The sequence below is a fragment of the Perissodus microlepis genome, chromosome 20 (assembly GCF_051167445.1).
Source record: "Perissodus microlepis isolate ML-2025 ecotype Zambia chromosome 20, ASM5116744v1, whole genome shotgun sequence".
NCBI classification, from domain to species: Eukaryota; Metazoa; Chordata; class Actinopteri; order Cichliformes; family Cichlidae; genus Perissodus; species Perissodus microlepis.
The window spans coordinates 34,356,978-34,383,093 of NC_140480.1; the positions used below are offsets into that span (position 1 = coordinate 34,356,978).

Here is a 26,116-nt window from a genome sequence, read left to right on the forward strand (position 1 = left end):
AGCTCCGCCCCGGACTGTCCGCGTGCTGCTGGTTGCGAGCTCAGTCAGTGAGAGAGGATCCTCGCGACCACGTCGATCTTAACGGCTGTCTTTGACGTTGAAACGGTCACAGGCGGCTGGATTAAACCGGTAACCTGAGCAGATTCCGGCGTTAACAAAACACGGTGAGTAGCGTCTGGTCCGACTCGGCTCGGCACGAACTAATGACTGCTCTTCAGGATAATTAACCAGTTAACGGGTAAATGAGCGGGTTAGTTTCAGTGTTAACTGTTACTAGTTAGTGGTGGAGGTTATTAGCTCGGAGAACTAGCTTACATGGCGGCGGTGCGTTTGGTAACAGGTGTGTGTCGGTAACGTAGCAACGGTCGGTCTGCGGCTTAGCATCCGCGCTCATTAACGTTAAACGTTAAAGATCCTCCACAGTGTAACTCCTGCCACTGTGTGTGTGTGTGTGTGTGTGGGCGGACAGCCTCGGTACATCCCGTTCAGCCCAGCCTCGCATCTATTGTTGTTACACGTTAATTAGTCGGATGGATGTCGGCAGGTGCGTAGCTGTTTGAGGCGTTTACGAGAACGTCGTGATGAGGCTTGTTTATAGAGCTGGGATTAAATAAATCCGCTCATGATGTCAGTCTCCTCTCTTTTACTAGTGCCGCACGTCCTGATCATTTACCTTTGATTTTATCAGCTCGTTTTCAGCCCCTTCTGATATAAAGCTGCAGTTCATTCCATTTGTTTATAGTCTGGGCATAATCAATCAATTTTATTGATTTCTTTATTCAGGTTCCTGGCTTAAATGGGGCTGTTCCATATACAGTTAAGGCAGAGGGTCTGTGTTATCTGACATAACAAATGTCTGTGCGGGTTTCTGAGATTTATGGCCATTAAAAATGTGTTTCAACAGCATTTTCATAAACCCTGCAAGAATCACCGATAAATATTAATGTGTAGGATGAGACCATGTATGAATCTGTAGATGAAGAGCTACAGAAACGCACACAAAGGCACTAAAAGAGCGAATATATGATGACTTTAAGGACTCCTGTGTTAGGCTCACAGCACAGCTTTCTTATCAGTTTCACAGTCTAATAATAGTAATAATATAATAATAAGATCACCATATATTTCCTGGGTCATTGGGAATTGGAATTGGTCTTTTAGAACGTATTTAGTTGGTCAGTCCTTAAAAAGCAGGTGGACAAGCAGAAGCCCACAGACTGGGAGGCAGGGATGAATCTCCAGAAGCTGATATAAGCATCTACAGTCATTATATCACAGAAACATGTAAAAAATAATAATAAGAGAAATAAAAACTGAAGCTGCGAATAAATGAAACACAAATTTTTTGCCCCTGTGCCACAAAACTTTTGGCCATTGCTGTTCATTTGTTCCTCCTGGAAGTATTATAAAAATAAAAATGGGGATCTTCTTTATTTATGGAGTATTTTTTCCAGGGATTGGAGGAGCTTCACAGGAACCAAAAAGAAACAGATGAAGTTGAGAAACTGCAGTGTATATGACAGTCCATGTTAAAGAAATAATAGTATTTATAATAGTAACTTGTTGAATGATGGGAATTATGAGCTTGTGACTAATCAGCAGTCCTGAATAACAGGAGGGGGGGTAAACTGAGCTTTTTGATGTGTGGCGCGAACCAGGAAGAACCAGCGGTGCAAACAGTACATGAGGAAGAGGAGGGTTGTTAACGGCCCTCAGCAGGAGAGCTGGATCAGGACCAGAGGCACCAGGACCGCTCAGACTCTGTGAGATTACAAGCAAAAGAACAAGGAGAAGGGCCAACTGATCATTTTGGTCCTTAACTCATTTTGGTCAGCCCGTCATCTGTATGTGACGACCTTTTGCAGGTGTTCCTGCAGGTGTGTTTGTATGTGTGCTCTTCTGTCAGTGAGATCAGGTTTGTGGAGTATCCCACTTGTATGTTTACACATGTAGTCACTATAGCTCTGTTTTATAAACCGAGTAGCCCTCGTTGCTGCCTGGAGCACACGTAAACATGGACATGGTGTCATGTAAACAGTCGTTCTGTTAGCAGACGTGTCCTCAGGCTGAGTGATCCACTCATGAATCCACCAAACACAAATCCACTCACAAACAGTACCTGCCTGGTTTGTTTGGGCCTTGGGAGCCTTTAATGAAAAAAGACACATGAAGCAAAGAGTGGAGTGACTAAATCAAACGTGGTTAATAGCCACACATTGGTTAGGAAGCCTTGGCGATCATTTTTGTTGTCACCATCTTGTGGCCATGATGAGAAACAGGTCAATCTGGGAGGCTCGAAAAGCTCATTTCTATTACAGGATGTACTGCTGGTACCTTGAGCTTTAATGTAGGCGTGGCAATGCTCATCCTCGCTCTCATGCTACAGGCATCGCTGCTAGAAACTGAGAGGATAGCAAAGTTTAGCATAAACTTATTTAACCTGTTCTTTGTTTCTGTGTTAAACCTGTGGTAGACAGGAGCGGCTCGAAAAGTCACTTCTTCATATTTCAGTTGATCACACGGTTTATTAAAGGACTCTTAATGGCTTTTTCCCCACTGAGCTTTTAATCACAGTGACGAGTGGTGCTGCTGTCGCTTTGAGTCCTTTTCTTTCTCTCCACCTGGGCTCGCCGTCTCGGTCGTGGCTCCGCCTCGTTGCCACTTGCTGTGAGAGAAGAGGCATCAGCTCACCATAAACTACCACAGCACCATCTGTGCTGCTGTTTTAGTCACAGGTGTGCTGCGAAACACATTTTAAAGTCTGCACTCCATTTTTAGACACATGAATGAAACCGTCACCACAGACACCTTCACTTGTGTTTACCACACCACTAATAACAGCCTCTGTGTTTCAGTCGCCTCACACGCTGCCTGAATACAACACTGAGATACCATCAGGAAAGAAAAACTGTTGGTTAGTCAGGGTTGTTACAGTCTGTTTGCTGATTGGAAACAGCATCAGTGGCAGGAACAGACCAATGGCTGGTCAGTCAGCTTTATTGGGCCTGGACCATCAGGTCATCGGTTTTGTTGCAGCAAAGAGCCTGGGGTGGACACAAACCCAGATTCTCACTCCCAGCTCATCACATAGTGGCTTTTATATGCGAGGCCCATCATTCTCAGCTAGATGAGCTCTAAAAGTGTGCTGTGATGAGCCACATTTGAAATAAATCATGTTGAAATCAGATGGATTTTTACACTAATTTTGAATTTTAATTTTGCACTGAATTCAAGCTCTTGTTGGACTTTGATATAACTTTGATATAATAGGTAATGTCTATGTTTTTCCTCAGAATGGTAGTTAAAATAAAAACTGCAGCATGTCTGAGTTGAGGTGTAGTTTTTGGATTCGCCCCGTGTCTCATATCAGGTTGCTGCAAATGTTCAAAAGGAGCCTCAACTACTGCATAGAAACAGTTATCCTCCCTGGTGTCTGATCCCCGGTCCTGAGAAGACATTTTCTTTTAGAAGACGCATAAATCTGTTTCACCTCAGTGCCGCATAATAAGAGTAAAATCTAATTGTAAAAAAGATCAGTTTAATTTCTGTACCGTTCATGTTTGGGTTTGGGATTGATCTCGTTTTGTTTTCAGTTTGAGCTCCATCTGACTCGCACGCCGATTGTGTGTTTGGGTCGGAGCCAAAGTGCCCACAGGAAGCTCAACATCCATCCAAACCACTCTGCTGAAACACTGTTACCCAAGCTGTCTGCCCACACACACACACACACACACACACACACACACACACACACACACACACAAACAGGAGGATGGCTTACTTCCAGCCAGAGATCACTGTTTCCATTAGAGTCACACAGTTGGATTACACAGGGTGAAATGTCCCACAGGTAGACTGTGACAGAGGCACAGAGACAGGGTTCATCCATCCATGGATGGATGGATGGATAGAATGTCGGTCCAATGGAAATCAAATTAATTCACACCATGACATTTTCTGGTATTAGTGAAAGTTGATTCCGTTCATCTGGATGTGTGGTTTTAGGTGGGAGGGGTGTTTCGTCGCTTGTCCGGGTGACCTCTGCACTCTGAGCCGACTGCAGGTTTCCCCAACAAACGGTGCAGTTGTGTGGTTACTGGAACTAGCATTATTTACTAGCAATGTAGGATTGTTAATATGCAATCCTACATTGCTAAGATGGTGAAAGATGTACTCTAAGGCCTCCTCCTCATTTCAGAGATGTTTCTTTTTCCTTTTCACGTAAGCGTCATCCTTGATTCTCTGTTTAAACCAACGTTCCTCTGTGTTGGCTTAACACCTGCCCACTGGCTTGCAGGTGTTAAATTGACTGCCGAGTCCCAGCCTGATGATTTCTGTGTTCTGCTCTCCTCTAATTTGGTTGTTTGGTTTACCCAATATGTGATTTGCGGTAGAGCAGGGCGATATGGCCAAAAATATTTATCACGATATATATTTGAAAATTTGCGACAACGATATAACTGACGATATAATTTATGCGAGACAAGATACAACTCCACAACTTTACTAGCGCAAAAAACCCATCCATTTATTTTAATTTAAACAAGCAGCTGTTTGTTATGTGCATTAAAGCTATATAAAAATGTAACAGTGCAAATGCAAATTCCTTGCTGAAAAGCAAGGCATTTCCAGTAGAAATGGGCTGACATATCCTGAGTTCACCATGTATAGTATCCACTAAAGTTAAAAAGAGGTGCTTTGCAGCATTAAGTGCAGTGTGCCAAATAAAAAAGTCAAATATGTATTTTTCGGATCATAAGGTGGACGGGATTATAAGACACATTAAGCAAAACAAAGCAGTCAGATAAACTTTACTCAACTCATACTTCTTGCTTCCTCCACGTCTGTACCATTGATTCATTAATGCTGTATTCTATCACAGCTGCTCTATTCCCATGTTGTTGCAGTATATTAATCACTAACCTCATATTGTGGATGGATTATCTCAGTTGTTCTCCTGACTGAAGTTTGGTTCGTTTACAGCATATTATATACCAGCTAGTCCAACTTCAGTAACCCTACAAACGTCACTGCTGTTTGGTTTTCTGTCTTCATTTATGTTGGAAGTGTTAGCAGAGCTGTAGGTTTGAATTTGTTTCAGAAATCTCTCAGTCAGAACATGCTATATCATGTTTAGGTAACTAGCGAAACTAGCGAGCTAACTTCCTGCTAACTTCTAACTCTGTTAAATGTAATAAATTCTGTTTTCATGGATGCCTGGATGTTAAACTTCATAGTTACACCTGGTAAAGCAGCAACGCTGATCGTTTTATTAAAGATGGAAGAATTTAGACAGTTTTTAACTCTCAGTGATGCTGCAGTGATCGTTTGACTTTGGGACCTGAAGTGGACGGAGTTTTGGACCCAGATTACTCCCAGATTTACGAGCGCCTTAGTCCGACAAATACAGCACTAACGACGGCCGCTTGCATGTTCAACAAAAAAAGTGCTTTGTTGTGTATCTGACGGACAAACACCAAACATGTTCCACACCACTGAGGTTGCAGCATTTTTACAAACCAATTCTGGTTCATCCATTTCATTCAACGATCCGCTTTCCCTCATTCTCCGTCGCCGCCATGCTTTTCGCCATGTGCGTATGAAGACAAAGGCACTGCACATGTGCGTTTTACCCATATTCTATCGCGATATTTTATTTTCTTATCGTTGCCTAACATTGTACCGGTATTACCGTGTACGGTATGATATGGCCCAGCCCTAATTTGCAGTGTTGATTTTGGCACATAACCGTGTACGCTATATTAGTTTGTGTGAGCTCACGGCCCATTGTTGGTCAGTGGACAACTGTACTGCTGTTGGCTGGGACTGAGGAGCTCACTTAGATGGGTGAGGAAGTGTTTCTTCCACTGATAGAGCTCTAACTCGACTCTCATGCATCATGGTATTAGGTATTTCATTTATAATATTGTTTTTAAAATAGTCATGAAAATGTTCTTTTTAATTCCATTGAAATTAACCAAGTTAATTTGAAAATAAATTAGATAATTGTGTCATGAATAAGACATCAAAAAAGAAGAAAACAATATTCTCACAACTGTTTTATTACATGATGAAACATATCTGTTCCACACTTACACACGTCATGGAAACACATTCACAAAAATGAAATTGTCTGTATTAAAGGAAACCTTCAGGAAGAAAACTGTCATCGTTAAATACTTGTGACAGTCACACCTGTGAGATCTTCACAGCTGCTGGATGATCAACTTTAATGCCAGCACTCATTTATAAAATCCATTGAATTAAAACGTTGAAATTCTTTAAATTCTTTGTGAGTCTGTTCTAACATTTTATGTGCTCATTTAGCTCACATGTACCAACTGAAACCAAATTCAGCTCTTAGCAAATCTTTATCTTAAAAACATGCGTGTCCGAAGTTTCTTAGTGGAGTTGTAGCTGTAGTGCTGCAGTCCACGCAGGGCAAACTAAAGAGACGGGCGCAGCCAACAGAAAGTGCAGCAAAAATGAAAGTTGATGCTGAAGAGAATTTCCAAGCTAGTTGAGAAACTGGGTACTTCTCCAGTCAGTGTAAAGAGAAGCTGCCAACAAAGAACAAAGGGGTCAAGGCTTTGGCACAGCGGGCTGTTTCTTTGAGTCTACTTTCAAAGCTGGATATGAAAGTTTCACGTTTTTGTGCTGGTAAAGTTGGCCTGAAGGGTTACAGGTAAACTACAGAGCTGCCATGTTCAGGCCTGAGGGGCTTTAAGACACATGCATGGATAAAATTGGATTAAACATTAGCATCTTGATGTGCCACGTACGCCCAGCAGCTTCAGGTCTGAGGCTGTGTGGTTTCCTTCCTGCAGCACAGGAATCAGAAGGCTTAGTTTTAGTGAACTCGTTGTTTTAAAGGCTAATAAACGGTAGTAAAATGAGTCAAGCTTTACTTCCTACACAGTTTGTTCTTAATATTTGTTTGTTTAAAAGTTAAATTGTTGTGGATGTGAAACAGTGTCAGCTGTTTTTTATTTACTTACTTTTGCTTCCTCTTATGCTTCTGACCACCCCCCCAAAAACAAACAGGAACGTTGTTTTTATTTATATATGTATTTATTAGAAGTCTCGACAACTGCAAGTAAAACAAACTGTTCCTCTTCCTGTTTGTGTGCTTTAACAGGTGGATTGTCCTATGATGGAGGAGCTTCATGATGTCCAGCTCACTGAGATCAAACCACTGCTGACAGGACAGGTGAGGGGGCGGGGCTTACAGGGTGCCCTCAGACCTGGATTCCAGGAGTTGGATGAAGTAAACTGTGAACTTTTATTAAGCTACTTCTGAGGAAAATGATTTTCTGTTTCTGTTTTTCAACTAATTTCCGAATGAATTATAAAATACAGAGGTACAGTCGTCTTTGTGTTCAGTTCCTGGAAACTGCGAGTGACAATTTTGTCTCTGTCTCTTCAGAATGGGAGGAATCTCCAGGATTTTGATTGTCAGGTGAGTGACTGACACTTCATCAGCAGAAATTCTGTTCATATTGTATTCATAGACAACATTTAACTGTTTCTGAGATGTAACACGGCCACCAACCGTGAGATTTTTTAGTAATGACCCCAGCAGGGTCTTCTTTTAAATTCTTAGAGTGAACAGTACAAGTTTATTTAATAACCTGTAGCTGAGAATGAAAGTGAGAAGTGGATGAAACCTCAGAGATACTTCATCATTGCGTAATTACAGGCCCATCAAACAGTGTTTGCTGTTTGAAGGCTGCTGTGTGTTGTTGAGCAGAATCGATTTAGGAGGAAACAAGTCCACACTGATCAGTCACGTTCAATATTAGCTATTATTAGAAGCGGCACTGATGGAGGCACATGTTTTATTGAACTTTTGTTCACCTTTACATGCGTGGAAGCAGAGGGGGTGGAAGCATTTACAGAGCAGCCTGTTTTTGTATCATCACCCAGCTGTGGTATGTGTTTGGGCTATTTCAGCACTCTAACTGTCCAGAACTGGAGGTTTTCTTCATTTTGGAGTGTTTATTTCCCCCTCACTTTGATCTAGTTCTTGTGTTTTAATCTGAAGGTTTGACTGTGAAAGGGGCTGTTCAGTTTTTGGACTTTCTCAGCTGATTTAGCTGTGGCCCTCTGGTCCAACCTCAGTGTGAGTTTAGGGTCTTCTAAACCTGCTTGGACCGGTCCTGAGATGACATGCATGATGTCAGCTGATGTGATAATACACTATGCAATCTTCCTGCCTTGTAATAAAAACAAAGGCTGGTCCAAAAAAAGACAAACAAGCAGAGTTTAACTGTATGGATGGAAAGTGTCCCAGTCTGTCATATTTGAGGAGAACTGTGAGGCTGAAGTCAGCAGGACTGCACATGGATCGATCCTCTGGACCCGTCATATTAATGTCACAGCAGGTCAGTCTGCATCAGCGACGTGAAATGTAAATGTAGAGCAGTGAGCTGCTGCTCGGACTGTTTGTTCCCCAGCTGTGTTCGTGTCAGGGAAATCGACATTTTCCTCACAATTTAAAACAAAAAATAAAAACGCCAATAATACAGTAGATGACATTCAGTGTATTTCATATCACCCACTGGTTACAGACTGGGTATTTTTGCTGTAGATCAGAATTAGTCAAGTGGGCACAGTGCTAAGTTATTAGCTAATTCTAGCTAGCTCGGATATCAGCCTGCACCCATAAACTGGACAGCTGCGTCACACAGACACAGATGCCTGCTAGATAGTGCTCCACAACATCTGGAGAAAAAAATCCTAGAATTTGCCAAATCAGCACAACAGCACGGTCCACAGGTCCAGACTCAGGTGTCTGTGTGTTCTATTAGAGGACTGAAGATTAATCAGGACAGTAAATTCTCAGCAGACTTTTAAATTAGTCCGTTTCAAGAGCAGGAGATGAAGTTTAATTAAAAAGTTCCACAAATGTCTCAGGTGGTTCACTCAGAGTGTGCAGCTGTGAGTCTGCTTCTTTTCTAGTGATCTGAGCTTTTCTTAAAAACACAGCCGGGTGGATAAATCCACCGATTTCTGGGTAATGGTGTTAAATCCACCTGTTGAGCTGGCAGCTGCACCTGCAGTACGCCTGTGTCGTCTGTGTGGTTTGTATGAGTGGAGGGAGCTCTCATCAAACCTCCTGCAGGTAGAAATAAAGTACCCGAAGCTGAAGGAGACTGCAGATAGAGAGAAGGCAGGTTCGACTGTTTAGACTTTAAGACCTTCCACTTCTCGGCCAATGACCACATGGATTATGTCTCTTGATCCAATCATACCACCCCCGCTTCCCGTCTCTGTGTTCACTCAGCAGAAGGCTGAAGGACGTCAGCACGGCTGACCTCCATCTTTCTGAAACCTTTTCTCTTCCTCCTGTCCTCTGTCAGGATGTCTGACTCTCTGGATCTGCACCAGATCTTCTGTTCTTTAGAAGTTGGGGTGGTGAGTCAGCTGCTCATTAGCTCCTCTGGAGTCATGCTTCACCAGCTGATACCTTACAGCTGCTGAGCCAGTTTGCTTTGTAGCCTGCTCTCTGCTTTTAGCTGCCTCGAGTTAGCTGGAGAGGAGTCGGCTGCTTTTCCATGCTGTGATATTAATCCGTTAAAATGTTACTTACAACACGTCCGTCTATGTACAGCGCTGTTTCTGCTAGTTCAGACGTGCTTATCGTGTCTGAGGACTGTTCTTCATGACTGTGGCTGCGTGTTTGGGCTCACTGTCACTGCTCTGATGGTACTGCATGAGACCACTAATTCTGATTGCAGGGAATTCACTTCCTGCCTCACACGGTTCAGAGGTCGCCGAAGTGGACCTCAGAACCGTGTGAGGTCCACTTGAATAAAGCGTGCTGTCAAAGCAGAGACTCAACTGTTGCATTGGAAAACTGTGAAAACTAATTTTTGAGTTCAGTTCAGTATAGAGGCTTCATAATGTGTTTTCTTATTCTTTTAAGATATACTGTTTCCCCAAAGTCAGGAACAGCTGTAACAGAACACTTTAGCTAAAGCACTTTGTTTTAAACATGCTTGGAGCTTCACTCTGCTGCCTGCAGACTTTCATCCTACAAACTGCTGTTAGAGGAAGTATCACAGTTTGATTCACCAATCCAGAGAAAAGCTCTCACACTTTCATACAAAGGTGAATCCCTCCACTTGTTTTCCACATCAGAGGTCCTGAGCCCGTCTGACCGCACTCCTGAATAAAGGTCTGCATGAAGCGAGTCCTCAGATTCACATCATCAGCCTAATTTATTTCCAGTCCTCACGTTGAAGCACGTGTCTTGTTGCTGTGCTCACTTGTAGAAATGAGACTCATCAAAGAAACGGTGACTTTTCAAGCATCCTCGTGTTTACGTGCACTGAACCTCACACACAGGCTTGTACTCAGCCTGGTTTCACACAGGAAGTTTCAGAAGAGTCGTCCTGGGATCTTTTCCACAGTTTTCCTCTCTCACATGAAGCACGCAGCAGGAAACGACCTGCTTTAGACACGATTCTGAATTGATACTGATAGTACCTTAAATCATTTGTACAGAAGTCCACGTACTATGGACTTGCCAGAGATCACGATTATTTAACAAGGTTACTCAAAGACTGGAAAAAATTGAGAGTACATCAAAATAGAAATCTGTGTTTTAATTAAGTGGATTTGCTTGAACTTTAATTACAGTTGAACTGGAAAAGCTAAATAAGTAAATCAGTGTGTACTGAAGCAGTTATTCCACAGCCTGGAGGGGGGAGAGTTTGGAAAAAAGTAAAAGAAAAATGTGCTGAAACAAACTTCTGTTCTTGTTCTAATATTAATTGGAACCTAAAATTGTAACTGAAATAAAAAATTGATCATTTTGTTCATGCAGAATTTTTAAAATGGAACTGAATACTGGTGTTACAGAGCCGCTGAGGTTAATGCAGTGCAGGTGTGAAAATGGCGTAGTCACGTGTCACATGATGTTGTTTATTAGCACGTTTATAGTATATTTATTTAGTGATGTGCTCTTCTGTGTGTCCGCTGACTCTGTGCTTTGAGTAAAAGCATACGAATGCTCTCACTGTGCCGCAGATCCAAACATGTAAAACTGTGTGTGCATGTGGGTAAGTATGAACTTCAGATCCATTAATGGGATCTGTCAGGTGTTTCCATGAGTCAGTAATGAGATTACAGCACCCATGAATCCATTCACGGGTCTGTGCGCCTGCCTGTGTTTCCATCTGTTACCAGATGAATGTGGATGATTTCCTACACAGCCTGTGACAGGCTGAGAGTCGCCACGCTGCAGCTTCGCATGGCGTCGTTCGGCTTTTTAAAGGAAACTACGACGCGTTCGTGTAGCGTGGTTCCTGATCACATGAACATGAATGATCTGTTCAGAGCTGCTGACACTTGTTTACTGTTTTAAAATGACTCCAGATATTAGAGCCCCCCCTCCCCCCCTTCCGTGCTGCAGTGCATGTTTGTTGTCGGTGCTGACAGGGCGGGGTTTGTGTGTTGTTCGCGGTGCTGCTCAGGAGCACGATGTGGAGACGGCCCACGGCGTGCTGCACGTCACCATGAGGGGGGCCGCTAAAGGCAACCGGCCCACGATCCTCACCTACCACGACATCGGACTCAACCGTGAGTAAAGCACGGACACGGTTAATGAAGCAACGAATTATGTGACAACAAAAACACAACACATTGTTTTCTTTGTGTGTGTGTGTGTGTGTGTGTGTGTGTGTGTGTGTGTGTGTAGATAAGTCATGTTTCAACAGCCTCTTTAACTTTGAAGACATGCAGGAAGTGACGCAGCACTTCTCAGTTTTGCATGTTGATGCTCCGGGACAGCAGGAGAACGCTCCCATATTCCCTACAGGGTAAAACACACACACACACACACACACACACACACACACACACACACACACACACACACACACACACACACACACTCATTCTGAAACACACTCAGCATGCTCTGTTGGGTATTAACACACACACAGGTGCCGTTTTCCATGGTGTAACACTCACCAGTGTTTTCTTGTGGCTGATCTGTTGTTAACACAAAACTGTCCCCATTGAACAGCTGCTGTGTTTCTGTGTTTTTAAATCAAGAAAACTGCCTCGGAGGATTGTGAGGACTCTGTTTATTGTCAGAGCTGACGTTAGTCATTGACTTGATTTTTATTTTGAAATGAGAAAATGCATCAGATTTGTTTGAATCCAGAATATCAGAGATACTTTCCTTAAGTTGAAGTTTTATGTCGTTACTGTGCAATAAAACCTTCTGGAGTTCAAATCTTAGTCTAAACCTCAAAGACTTTATGCAAAAATAGATTTTGCAAACTCAGAAGAAAATGACTATATTTAATAAAAACAGTTATAATGTTGCAACAACATACTTCAGGAATGCTTGCTGCTTTTTTTAAAAACCCGTATTTAACCTGAAGTGTCCTGATATTTGCAGCATTTTGACTTGTTAGCAGAAACAGGAGCTCTCAGAGAAGCCTGCACCAGCTTAGGAAGAACACTCTTCCTTTACACACAGTTACAGTGATCGGTTACATTAGTAAGTGTCACATTAACACTGGACCCTAAATCTATGCAGAGCTATTGTGTAGAATATGCTTCTTCACAATCTTCTAATTTTCCACTCAGATTTGTAAATAATAAAGCAGAGAGACAGACGGTGTCAGACGGTGATTGTTCCCACCTTCAGCTGTGGAGTAGCAGCTTCTGCTGGTGTGTGGAAACACAGCTCGGACAATCCACCCACAGCGGCTGTACACTGTGACAGCAGAAGCAGTTTGTTGTTATGAATACGATTACATCTGATAAGAATGATTTTCACAGCACTGGATATTATGATCGCTGCACTGCTTTAACTGTCCACTGGTGGCAGTTAAAGCAGGTTTGAATGGGGCAGGATGCTGAGCCCCACGTTCCTGATGCATCCATCAGTGTGTGTGCATGATGGGGAAAAGCTGTAGAACAAAGTGCTGCAGGACTGAGTGTGTGGAAGGGTTAATGTGGCCTGTGATGAATGCCAGTTTTTTATTTCAGCAAGAACTTTGTTTTCTCTTGTTTTCAGGCAATAATAATGAATTTATATTATGTAGAGGGTTTACATTACACAAAGAAATAATAATTCATCCAAACCGGTATAGTACAAACCGGATTGCAAAAAAGTTGGGACACTAAACAAATTGTGAATAAAAACTGAATGCAATGATGTGGAGATGGCAAATGTCAATATTTTATTCAGAATAGAACGTAGATGACAGATCAAAAGTTTAATCCGAGAAAATGTATCATTTCAAAGGAAAAATATGTTGATTCAAAATTACATGGTGTCAACAAATCCCAAAAAAGTTGGGACAAGTAGCAATAAGAGGCTGGAAAAAGTAAATTTGAGCATAACGAAGAGCTGGAAGACCAATTAACACTAATTAGGTTAATTGGCAACATGATTGGGTATAAAAAGAGCTTCTCAGAGTGGCAGTGTCTCTCAGAAGCCAAGATGGGTAGAGGATCACCAATTCCCACAATGTTGCGCAGAAAGATAGTGGAGCAATATCAGAAAGGTGTTACCCAGCGAAAAATTGCAAAGACTTTGCAGTTATCATCATCAACTGTGCATAACATCATCCGAAGATTCAGAGAATCTGGAACAATCTCTGTGCGTAAGGGTCAAGGGCGTAAACCCATACTGGATGCCCGTGATCTCCGGGCCCTTAAACGACACTGCACCACAAACAGGAATGCTACTGTAAAGGAAATCACAGAATGGGCTCAGGAATACTTCCAGAAACCATTGTCAGTGAACACAATCCACTGTGCCATCCGCCGTTGCCAGCTGAAACTCTACAGTGCAAAGAAGAAGCCATTTCTAAGCAAGATCCACAAGCTCAGGCGTTTTCACTGGGCCAGGGATCATTTAAACTGGAGTGTGGCAAAATGGAAGACTGTTCTGTGGTCAGACGAGTCACGATTCGAAGTTCTTTTTGGAAATGTGGGACGCCATGTCATCCGGACCAAAGAGGACAAGGACAACCCAAGTTGTTATCAACGCTCAGTTCAGAAGCCTGCATCTCTGATGGTACGGGGTTGCATGAGTGCGTGTGGCATGGGCAGCTTGCATGTCTGGAAAGGCACCATCAATGCAGAAAAATATATTCAGGTTCTAGAACAACATGTGCTCCCATCCAGACGTCATCTCTTCCAGGGAAGACCCTGCATTTTTCAACAAGATAATGCCAGACCACATTCTGCATCAATCACAACATCATGGCTGCGTAGGAGAAGGATCCGGGTACTGAAATGGCCAGTCTGCAGTCCAGATCTTTCACCTATAGAGAACATTTGGCGCATCATAAAGAGGAAGGTGCGACAAAGAAGGCCCAAGACGATTGAACAGTTAGAGGCCTGTATTAGACAAGAATGGGAGAGCATTCCTGTTTCTAAACTTGAGAAACTGGTCTCCTCAGTCCCCAGACGTCTGTTGAGTGTTGTAAGAAGAAGGGGAGATGCCACACAGTGGTGAAAATGGCCTTGTCCCAACTTTTTTGGGATTTGTTGACACTATGACATTTTGAATCAACATATTTTTCCCTTAAAATGATAAATTTTCTCAGTTTCAACTTTTGTTCTGTGATTTATGTTCTATTCTGAATAAAATATTGACATTTGCCATCTCCACATCGTTGCATTCAGTTTTTATTCACAATTTGTTTAGTGTCCCAACTTTTTTGGAATCTGGTTTGTAGTAGTAACAACAAATAATGACCTACAAAGTAAACAGCAGCTGACTAAATCTAACAAAGAAACTCTGGAGATGATTTTCTAACAGCGCTTAAAATGTTGGTTAGTGATGCTCTTAGAGCCAGATCTTCGAAGTGAACGACGCGAGCCGGCTCTTTATTGGGAGCCGTGGTTTGTTTTTTTTCCTCTCTCTCTCTCTCACTATTTCCCGCTTCACTCCGCACGCGAGCCTTGTGCTTTGCGCTGGGCAGAGGGGGGAGGGGCGGTAGTTACACTCAGTAGCACATTAACAGAGCGGGAGGGAGAGAGAGAGAGCCAGGGACAACAACGTCACATTACAAAGGTATAGTAATCATCCACAACTATTTTCAGCTGTGGATGATAAAGGATTCAGAAAGTTTATTCATACAGGTCCATATGACAGAGAATATGCATCTTCTTTTTGTTTTCATATTATAATTTATATTTAATTGTGTTGTGGTTTGCAGTGTTTTGTGTTGTTTCACTTTAAATTTGTTTAAAAGGAAAAAGCTGAAAATTTAAATAGTTAAAAGTTAAAATGTAAATAGTTGGTTTTTGTATTATATGATTTATTTTATTTTTTATAAATAAAAGTATATTTACGGTGGCCCCTAGAGACAAAACAAGTAAAAACTCCAAAACACGTACAAAACACAACAGAAGTGCTCCAGGATGCTAGGGCGCAGTGTTGAGCTTTTGTTACCTAGTGGCTACACAAGCCAAGAAGTACCAACGACCAGATTTGTTGTGTGGTAGTAACAGGTAAATGAACATTTTTTTTAATTATTTGAATATATATGAGTGCTTGTGTATAAATACACAAACAATACACATATGCTTTCAATTGTGTAATTTAAGTGATCTAGTAGCTCTGTTTTGAAGTTCAGTTAACACTAGAAATGTGTTTTGGAGTATTGTTTATATACAAACATATATAAATAAAACCACATGTTTTTTTTGTTGTTGTTGTTGTTGTTTTTTACATTAGTAATTCCTTTTGTGCATAATTTTATATTGTTGCTGATAATAAATTAATTAAAGCAACAAAACAACCTGAAGACAACCTTCCATCTTTTGGAAGTAAAATGACACACACGCCGCCTACGATGGTCTCTGTCTTGACAAAATAATAACCCACTCAACTATTCTCCAGGCGTCAGTTATTTATAGAAGTCAGTGGCAGTGCTGTCTTCTTTACAAGCTTCTCCCCGAGCTTCCCCGTCTCTCAAAAGTTCCGTTCTACACAAACAAAGACTGTCTGACACTGACACACTATCTGACACACATCTGTGTGTCAGATGTGAGTAACTCACATCTGTGTGTCAGATGTGAGTAACTCACATCTGTGTGTCAGATGTGAGTAACTCCGTCCCGAGTGGGTGTGATGTCCTCTGAAGTGATGTAAACATGACTGTGTGTGTAGGTACCAGTATCCCAGCATGGATGAGCTGGCTGAGATGCTGCCATCTGTCATGACCCAGCTTCAGTAAGTCTGCTGTCTTCTGTTCAGTCAAGTGCATGATGGGTAATTTTCAGACAGACAGCATACCCTAATGTGTATCTGTGTGACATCATCAGCATAAAGAGCGTGATTGGTATCGGCGTTGGAGCCGGAGCATACGTCCTCACCAAACTGGCAGTAAGTAGCAAACAGGACGGGACAGGAGGGTCGCTGGTTTTCAGTCTTGATGATGATGAAGATGATGTAACTGATGACAGTTGTTGTCGTGTTTCAGCTGAATGAGCCCAGTTTGGTGGAGGGTTTAGTTCTGATTAACGTTGACCCGTGTGCCAAGGGTTGGATCGACTGGGCTGCCTCCAAGGTAACGCACACGCACGCACAAACTCTGGATACCGACTCCAGCTGTCCTCAAATATCTGCAGGTGGAGAAATGTGGAGTCAGGATAAAATTAATACGTATGATTTGTTTTTTTAAGTTTGCATCTTTTGAAAAAGAAGAAAGTAAACAAAGAGGAAGTTTGTTAATTTTATTGAACTAAAAGTCAACTTCAGATACTTTCTTATCGTTAATGGTTTGGAAGAAATGTTCTCACCACCACTTTTCCATGTGCATGCATGTAAAGCCAAAAGGAAGAGAGTGCAGTACTAAGACGCACACAGAAAAAAGTGAGAGGATGCAAAGCATGAAATCGAGAAGCTGCAGTGGAAGTGGCTTGCAGAGTGGCTTGCAGAGCCAGCAGCAACTGAAAGCAGGCTGAAGTGGCACGCGCCATATAATATTTACCAATAGGATGCACAGAAAACTGTCACCATGCTCAGTTTTGAGAAAATTATTATTAAGGTGATTTTTTTTGCCACAAAAAGTCTGTGTGATGTCCGAGCGGTAATTATTGGATGGATGCACAGTGAGAGGTTCAGCTGTGCTCAGGCAGCATCCTCGTCTAAACCGCAGACAGCAGGTCGAGTGAGTGAGAATACGGAGCAGAAAGACACATCTGTAGGCGAGCTCTGAACGAGCTCAGGTCTGTCTGCAAGCTCCAGAGTTCAACTGTCCTTACAGATGGCAGTTAGTCACTGTGTGTGAACAGAGACAGCATCCATTAAACTGTCAGCCGAACACCAAGAATCAGTTTGTCTGTTGGTCTTTTGTCTCCTGCAGCTGAGCGGCTGGACAAGCAACCTGGTGGACATCATCATGGGGCATCACTTCAGCACTGTGAGGACAGCAGGCACTGCAGGCTCGTTCTGTATGACTCTAAGCTGTGGTTAACCACCACTGAAACCTGTGTGTGTGTGTGCGTGTGTGTGTGTCTGTGTGTGTGTGTGTGTGTGTGTGTGTGTGTGTGTGTGTTTAGGACGAGCTAACAGAGAACAAGGAAATAATCCAGACGTATCGACTCCACATCTCTCAGGATATACCACAGGACAACCTGGCCATGTTCTACAACAGCTACAGCAGGTAGGACTCTGAACACTGAGTGGATGTGATGAATAAATGCAAATAGAAGTAGAAACAGAATTGATATGAATGCCGCTGAACTGTGTTGATGGACAGATATGATGGAAGTGGGAGAGGAATATTTTGTCTTCCTTCACAGCTTAATACTTAAGGAGCCTAAAGAAGATCTAATACAGCACCATCAGACAACCTTCTACATCAGCTACGTGCGTTACTTACAGCTACCGTTGGATTATCATTTGAAAAAACAGTACAAACAACCAGACTTCATTATGTAATCATATTTTACCTGTTCAGCTGATTTCCTTCCACTAATCAAGCTTAGCGCGCTCCTGCTGGTGTTTGTATACACGCTACTTTGTCTTTATGCTGGAAGTGGGAGAAGAAATGAACTCTCTGTTTACCACATTAATCCTCGCCTCAAATCATCCTCCGCAGCTGTCGGTTTATGTGGTGGAAACCTGGATGTTTCCTGCTTCAGAGCTCGATCTGAAGCTAAAGTGATGCTTCATTTTTCAGAAGCACCCTGATCCAAACACTGAGGTTGTTTGGATTAATTGCATCTTTCAGGGCAACAAAATGCTCCGTAATTATCTGAGAAACAGTGTTTAACAGAGAGCAGGCTGCAGAGCGCACACTGACAGCTTTGCTTTCAAGCCCCTGTAATCATCATCAGTGACAGCGGACGGGAGCTGGAAATAAGAGCTGTGCTGATCTTTAGAAAGAAGACACATGTGTTTTGACAGCTCAGGTGGCAGAACAGACATCCTCACATCACACGTGTGAGCAAATCATTATTCACATCAAGTTTCAGTGCAGAGTGCTAACAGGCTGAAGGACCCTTCAGAAAGCTTCAGATTTTCATTGGTTTTATCGTTGCTTCGATCTGATCCGAGCTCCTTTCAAAGAAAGAAAATCCGAGACTCACTGATGCTGCCGTGTTTTACAGCAGCAGCTCACTGTGTCCACTTCACTGCCTTACTGTGTGCGTGCGCGTGTGTGTGTGTGTGTGTTAGTCGCGCCGAGCTGCAGATGGAGCGTCCTGTCTCTGGTCTGAATGAGAACACAGCCACCACCGTCAGGTATGTCTTCGTCTTCTTTCACCTCGTTCAACATGCCTGACGGTCATGTGACTCGTTCCGTTATTCGGCGTGCTCGTTTCTCAGGTGTCCCACTCTGCTGGTCGTCGGGGACTCGTCGCCTGCCGTTGATGTCGTGGTGAGTGGCTGCCCTGTTTCCATGACAACAGCCAGTAAATGATGTCACATTCTAGTGAACACTGTGTCTGTGCGCTCTGCAGGTGGAGTGTAACTCCAGAATGAATCCCACCAAGACCACATTGCTCAAGGTACCGTCTCTACTCATCATTTTATTTATGAAACCTGATGATGTCACCTGGGGTGGGGGGGCTAGTTAGTTTGATTAGCTGCAGTCGTAAACTATGTGGATGCAACACATGTATCAGCGTACACATACCAAGTAAGGGACCCATAAAAACACCCGAATTTCACTCACTGCAGCTGAAACACAAACATCCTGGATGGTCTGAACTGCACAGCTAACCATATCAGTACTGTTATGTTAGGCTGCACAGTATTTGTTTCTAATAGAGTCTCATATATCATAATAAATACCCTGCACCCTTTAAAACTCCCACAGATCTGGATTTTTAATTTTTGTCCTTCAGCTGTAAAAGGCTGATGGGGTAAAGTCGTCACCCCGCTGGGTGGGCGGATGACACGGTTTGACTTTCTGAGTTTAGAATTTAACTTTTAATTGTTTGTTTTTGTTTCTATGAATTTATTGTGAAAGTGGGATTTTCATGGGGGTTAATTTAATCTTTCTTCCCATCATACTCCACCACCACTGATGAGTGATTATTGAAATGTGATCTGAATATCCAAAAATGAATCTGCTTAATAAATATTTCTCAGACCTGCTCAGACTGTGTAAAAGAGTCTCTGTATGCATTACAAACCTAGACTTTAATGTGCTTGTTAGTTTTCGTCATCGTAGCGTTTAAAGCAGGGGTCTCGTACTCCAGTCCTCGAGAGCCGCTGTCCTGAAACTTTTCCATGTGTCCCTGTTGCAACACAAATGACTACAATTAGTAGCTTATTAGCAAGAGTATAAAACTTGACTGCATGCTGAGGAGGCAATTCAGCCATTTGATTCATGTTACAGCAGCTCATGAGTGAATGAATGTTAGGGGTCGCCACCTCAGCATGCAGTCAAGTTTTATACTCTTGCTAATGAGCTACTAATTGTATTCAGGTGTGCGCAACAGGGACACATGGAAAGGTTTCAGGACAGCGGCCCTCGAGGACTGGAGTTTGAGACCCCTGGTTTAAAGGGTCGCTGTTTTATCCCCATGATGTTTTTTTGTGTCTCCACTAGATGGCAGACTGTGGAGGACTTCCTCAGGTGGTTCAGGTGAGCCTCAGCAACTCCCTGCTTGTTCCTTCTCCTCCACCATGTTGTAATAATAAGAAAATAATCCTGTTGTAATAAAGATTAGGACCAGGATTTGTCCTTCATATTTGAAGTTTTGAAACTTAATAAAACTTTAATGTTTGTAGTTGTTAGTAATTGTGTCAAATTGAGGAAATTTGTGTTTTGTTTTTCACCAGCCTGGAAAACTAGCCGAGGCCTTCAAGTACTTTGTGCAGGGGATGGGTTACAGTGAGTACCATTTCATGACTCCCCTTAATACTAAATGAAAAGCGTCTAACAGTTTGTTAAGTATGATCTCAGCTTTGGTTTATGGTTTGCACATTACCCGAGAGTCGTGCACTGTATTCAGCGTAAAAACATATGAATTCTACGAGCAGCTGGCCAGTGGTTCCTGCATTTGCTGGCTGTCGCCGGGTGAAACTGGTCACAACGACGGTGCTGTACCAAAAATCTCTTTGTGATCACTTTGGTCACATGGCCACAGTCGCCTGTAGTTTACATGGAAGACACCGACGCGTCTGTAAAGCAGTTCAGACACGCAGTTCAGGAAAAAGTGTGACATCACCAGTAATGCAGAATGCTTGCTTTTAAAGTAAAGGTACACATTGAAACATATTAGCTGTTTTGCTGGGGCACAACTTTTACTTTGAAAGTGAGCCGTTTCCAGTTTGTGTTTTTCACTTTCATTACTACTTAGAGAGCAGTTAGCGAGTGTTTGCAGACAAACTACGGGCGACCTCAGCAGTCTGCTGGCAGCCGTAGCAGCACCACCACATTCCTCTTCACCATCAATTTGACTGCAAAATAAAATCAGTCTTTTTCCAATGAAAGGAGTCGCCCCCTGCTGGCCATTAAAAGATTGGCTCACTTCACCAGTCCTGTAATAGTGATGTGTCGGTCGCAAACGAAACCGCTCTTATAGCCGGATCTTTGAAGTGAACGACGCGAGCCGGCTCCTTATCGTGAGCTGTAGGGTTTTTTTTTTTCCTCTCTCTCTCTCGCACTTTTTTCCCGCTTCACTCCGCACGCGAGCCTTGTGCTTTGCGCTGGGCAGAGGGGGGAGGGGCGGTAGTTACACTCGCAGTAGCACAGGAACAGAGCGGGAGGGAGAGAGAGAGAGAGAGAGCCAGGGACAACAACGTCACATTAGAAAGGTCTAGTAATCATCCACAACTATTTTCAGTTGCAGATGATAAAGGATTCATGCAGGCTCATATGACAGAATGTGCATCTTCTTTTTGTTTTCATATTTTAATTTATATTTAATTGTGTTGTGGTTTGCAGTGTTTTGTGTTGTTTCACTTTAAATTTGTTTAAAAGGAAAAAGCTGAAAATTTAAATAATTAAAAGTTAAAATGTAAATAGTTGGTTTTTGTATCATGTGATTTATTTATTACAATTTATGTGGAGTGAATAAATAAAAGTATATTTACGGTGGCCCCTAGAGACAAAACACGTACAAAACACAACAGAAGTGCTCCAGGATGCTAGGGCGCAGTGTTGAGCTTTTGTTACCTAGTGGCTACACAAGCCAAGAAGTACCAACGACCGGATTTGGTGTGTGGTAGTAGCAGGTAAATGAACATTTTTTTTTCAATTATTTGAATAAATATGAGTGCTTGTGTATAAATACACAATCAATACACATATGCTTTCAATTGTGTAATTTAAGTGATCTAGGTAGCTCTGTTTTGAAGTTCAGTTAACACTAGAAATGTGTTTTGGAGTATTGTTTATATACAAACAAAACCACATTGTTGTTGTTTTTTACATTAGTAATTCCTTTTGTACATAATTTTATATTATTGTTAATAATAAATTAATTAAAGCAACAAAACAACCTGAAGAGCCGGTTGGAAGCCGAAAGAACCGGATCTCTAAAAAGAACCGGAAGTCCCATCACTATCCTGTACGAATGAGTAAATATGTTAAACAGCTAGCATGTCTGATGGCAGCACGTTTACAGGTCTTGGCTAGCTGCACACGCCCACAGTGGTTGTGCCGTTACGTTTGTAGACATTTCCTCCTGCAGGACTAACGCAGCGTGTGGTGCCCTCACACTCCTGTCTTTGTCTGTTTGTCCGTCTGTAGCTCAGCTTCACTAGATTTTCTGTGTAAGTAACAGTTACAGCATGACCTGCCTTAGGATTTGTTGTAAACACACACACCTGATACGTGTGTGTGTGTGTGTGTGTGTGATATTAAACTACAGCATGTTGGTTTATCACCCTGCCCTCCTTCCTCTCTGTTCCTGTTTCTCTCTGTTGTTCTTTTCCTCCAGTCCCTCATGTTGCTTTACACCACGTCAGCAGCCAATCAGGTATCAGGATTCCAACCAGAATCTGAACCCCTCTCGTCCTCTCCATCGTCCTCCCCCTCATGTGTGTGCATGCTGTCGATCAGCTGATCACGCTGACATTTTTCTTCCTTTGCAGTGAGCGACCAGCAGGGTGCGCTGCATGCCAGCACATCTCTCTGTTCACACTGTCGGCTCTCGGGCTCGACTCTGAGCTGCTGCTCGTGTCTGAAAGGCTGAAAACACTGAGACATGAGAAAGCTATGAGGCCGAGAACACACCTGTCCCACCGCAGGAATCCAACACTTCCTGTGAACTCTTCTGCTTTGTTTCCACTGCTGTACAAACCTCAGCACTATAGAAACATGCTACACAAAAGGAAGTACCTCTGAAAGTGTCACTTTTAACACAGTTTATCATAACACCGGGACACTCAGAGAAGAGACAGAGCAGGACAATCATGACTCAGTCAGATGGATCTGTGTTCGCTTAAGTCGAAGTGAGTTTTCTCACATGAACGGAGGGCTGGAGAGCTGGTCAGGATGTGTTGCAGGTGATAGTCTGCACCTGAACCATTCGCAGGGCTTGTGTTTAGATGAGGGAGCGTGCAGAGGGAGCCCACACACTGGACCATTAGCTGCGATATTCACGAGCACAGCAGAACATCTGAGTTTGTACTGAGGACCTGCGAGCTTAAAGATCCAGGATTTGCATTTACACAAGCACAGGGTATCAATTCTGCTCATTTCCATATCCATATTTTATTCTCGTTAAAGTAGCTTTACAAGGTTCGCAGTTCAAAAACTCTGTTTATTCCTCCATCTTTACTTTTCCTGTTTGAGGTATTCTAGTTTATTTAAGCTATTGGTTGTGTTTTGTGCTGAAAGGTGAGCGTTTCCCAGTGTTTGGAATATTGATCTTGTATATTGAAGTTAGTAATAAACATGGACCCAAACAGAGGTGAATCCACAGCAACATTATTCTTTGGTCGTCAGTGATTTGTTGCTTTGATTTTGACAACAAAGTACCACAACCTTCGATTCGTGTCCTCCTGAAAAGTAGTCATCCGTCCGGAGAATGCGAGCAGTGGGATGAAAGCAGAACACGTGGACTTCCTGTTGTGCAGAAGGCCTGAATGTCACAGCGGCGTCTCTTCGTCTGTGTGTAAAGTGAGCGTCACGCATGACAGGACAAAGCTTCAGTGTGAACAGACTTTCATCAGATTTGAATCCAGCGGCTCGGCTCACCGCGGACGATTCAAATCAGCCTCCGCTCATACATTCGCTGGCTCCGCCCTCTGTTACTCTGTCACTAATGGTTCTCATCTGTGTCGCCCCCTCAGTGCCCACGGCGGGGATGACCCGGCTGGTTCGCTCCAGGACTCACTCGGCCTCCAGCGTGGGCTCCACAGACGGCGTCCGGAGCCGCAGCACCACCAACGAGGGCGCCAACTGCGCCGAGCCTGACAACACTGCAGTACACACCGTTGAAATGACTGCATAGGACTGTTCCTGTTTCCTCTGTGTACCTGCAGTTCTCTCGTCCAATCAGATCCTTCCTTTCTTTTAGTTGTAAATGTTTTTCCTGAAAATAGAAAGCCCTCAAAAGCTTCACTTCCAGCTGCCTGTTCTCTAAATATGTTCCCTGTGAGTTTAGGGTTCGTTGAATGATGTCATAAACATTTCGGTGTTAGCTGCCGCCATGTTGGCTCCTTTTTCCTGCGCTCTGTAGGCGTTACTGCACACAGGTCAGTCGGTTTGTATGTATACACAGCTGTTGTGTTCCTTCACTGCTCCTTTCTCACTCCTGATTTCTTCTTTTAGTTATTACTCTTATATAATCAATATTTTGTTTATCTTTGCTGGTGGTGTTGGTTGATATGAAGCTCGTTTCTTAAATGAACCCTTCTTTGGTGCCCATTACAAAGTGGATGTGCTTCCGACCCAGATGTATTTTTGTAATCGCACTGACAGAAGATCTGTGACGCGAGTTTGACCTGGTTTAACGACAGAAAACGGCATCGCGAGCTGCGGTTCCCTAAATGGTTCCCTCGGTGTTTGTGAGTGTGCACCATGAAGCCGGGTCCTCGCACAGCTCGATAAAATTGAATAAACACATTAAAACATGAAGGTCAGTGGGACTGAACTTTGAGCTGGTTTCGTCCGATGCTGTTTTGCTGATGTTTAAACGGGATTTTCTTTATTCATTTTCTGTGGCCGTGCAATTTTTTTTGCCTGAGCTTCAAGTGTAAAAACAACTTAAAGAGATTTTTTCCAGATAATTTAGCGAAACATCCTGAAGTCTGCCTGTTACCTCCACAGTCTCCTCTCTTTCCCGTCTCTGAAGCTCGGTTCATTCGGCCCGTCCACAGCATGCTCCTTGTAGAGTGTTGGCATGCAAACTGTGCCGTGGTGTCAGTGTAGTGAGTAATGAGATGTTGTTCAGCTGTAAACCTGCTGCTCTCCATCTGAAACAAACCAAACCTCAGATGAGGATTCTCTAGGCTGAAGCTGGCAGCAGGGGGCGCTGCTGCGTTTATTGTAAAAGGTTCAAAAGAAATTATTTCACTGGGTAAAAAACAGGAGACACCATCCTGATAAAACCACAGCCAGGACACACTACACTATCTGAACACTTGATTTTATTTTCCAAGTAATCTCTCCTAGAATTTACCAAAAAGTTGCCATTCCCAAGACAGCCCGACGTGGTGCGGGACAAGTTACCAGGAAATGGAGGTGGTCGTAGTTGCTGCAGAAATCTTGGAGTATTTCTGGAAATGGAGCATTTCTTGGATTCTGATTATTTGTAGGAATTGTTTTTTGGGAAAAAAATGTTAATGAAAACTTTCACCACAAGGTGGCAGTGTTTTACCAGAAAGCTGTGATGACTGTGAAAGAAACGCCACTGTACAGATGTTACAGATGTTACAGCTCCATCTAGTGGATCAAAGTGGTATTACGTGATAGTACAGCTCAGCCTTGTTTCAGCATTGGCTGAGATCTCTGCAGTACGTAGATGTTGTAGACGTGAGATGGGAGCTGCTGTCAGTTTTCTCACTGCATAATAAAAGTGTCACACTTGGCAGAAGGTGTTTCTACTGGAAACAAACAGCTGATGTGTAAAAGAAACAGAATGAACCAGGGTTTTTTTCACCCACTGAGAAGCTGCTTTTCTCCTACAGTTGACAGCAGGCTGTTTGGCTTTCTTGGAAATGTCCTGCAGCTTTCAAGGAACATTTTCTTGGAACGTGATGGAAAATACAGCCGAGGCCAAAGGGTGACCTTGGTCGTGGCAGTAGTGTTGCTGCCCCCTGCTGGACGATTCAGCAGGAAACAAACGCCAGCGTTTGTCAGCAGCTTTTCATGTTGACTCTTATGAAACATTCAGGTTTGGCGGGGACGGCAGGGTCGACCCATAAACTGTTCACTTCCTTTCTTCTCTATATTCTGACTGTGGTTCTGTCCTTGTTGTATTTATTACACTTATTTGTGTATTATTACTTTGGAAATTTCTACTGAAGCTTTGGTAGCGGTTCTGTTACAGAGAAGTTTGTTTCACTGGATGTTCCACGATGTAAACACTGTTTGTAATGAAATAAAACTCGTTATCCAGAGACACGGTCGAGGCCGAGCGTCTCAGCTTTTCTTTAGTGGGTAAAAATACTCACATTCAGATTCTACTGGAAATAAATCAGCTGTTCAATGAAGCTGAGTGG

General features: G+C 42.9%; 1 protein-coding gene across 3 annotated transcripts; it reads left to right on the top strand.

Moving 5' to 3' along the window:
* LOC146365034 (protein NDRG3-like) lies at nucleotides 1–26,014 on the top strand. 3 transcript variants are annotated; one of them, XM_084916197.1, is made up of 17 exons: nucleotides 1–164; nucleotides 7,139–7,210; nucleotides 7,427–7,459; nucleotides 11,481–11,586; nucleotides 11,705–11,825; nucleotides 16,154–16,216; nucleotides 16,309–16,369; nucleotides 16,467–16,553; nucleotides 17,352–17,408; nucleotides 17,548–17,651; nucleotides 18,668–18,733; nucleotides 18,818–18,869; nucleotides 18,952–18,999; nucleotides 20,049–20,084; nucleotides 20,282–20,333; nucleotides 22,197–22,219; nucleotides 23,744–23,847. In XM_084916197.1, exons 2-16 carry the CDS (start codon nucleotides 7,151–7,153, stop codon nucleotides 22,208–22,210), a joined length of 960 nt encoding a protein of 319 aa, XP_084772323.1. In that variant the 5' UTR covers nucleotides 1–164; nucleotides 7,139–7,150; the 3' UTR covers nucleotides 22,211–22,219; nucleotides 23,744–23,847. The 3 variants fall into 3 exon arrangements, with proteins under 3 accessions (XP_084772323.1, XP_084772321.1, XP_084772322.1); XM_084916195.1 differs by lacking the exon at nucleotides 22,197–22,219 and having other exon boundaries at nucleotides 2–164; nucleotides 23,744–26,014; XM_084916196.1 differs by lacking the exons at nucleotides 1–164; nucleotides 22,197–22,219 and having other exon boundaries at nucleotides 7,142–7,210; nucleotides 11,446–11,586; nucleotides 23,744–26,014.
* Nucleotides 26,015–26,116: the final 102 nt, after the last annotated feature.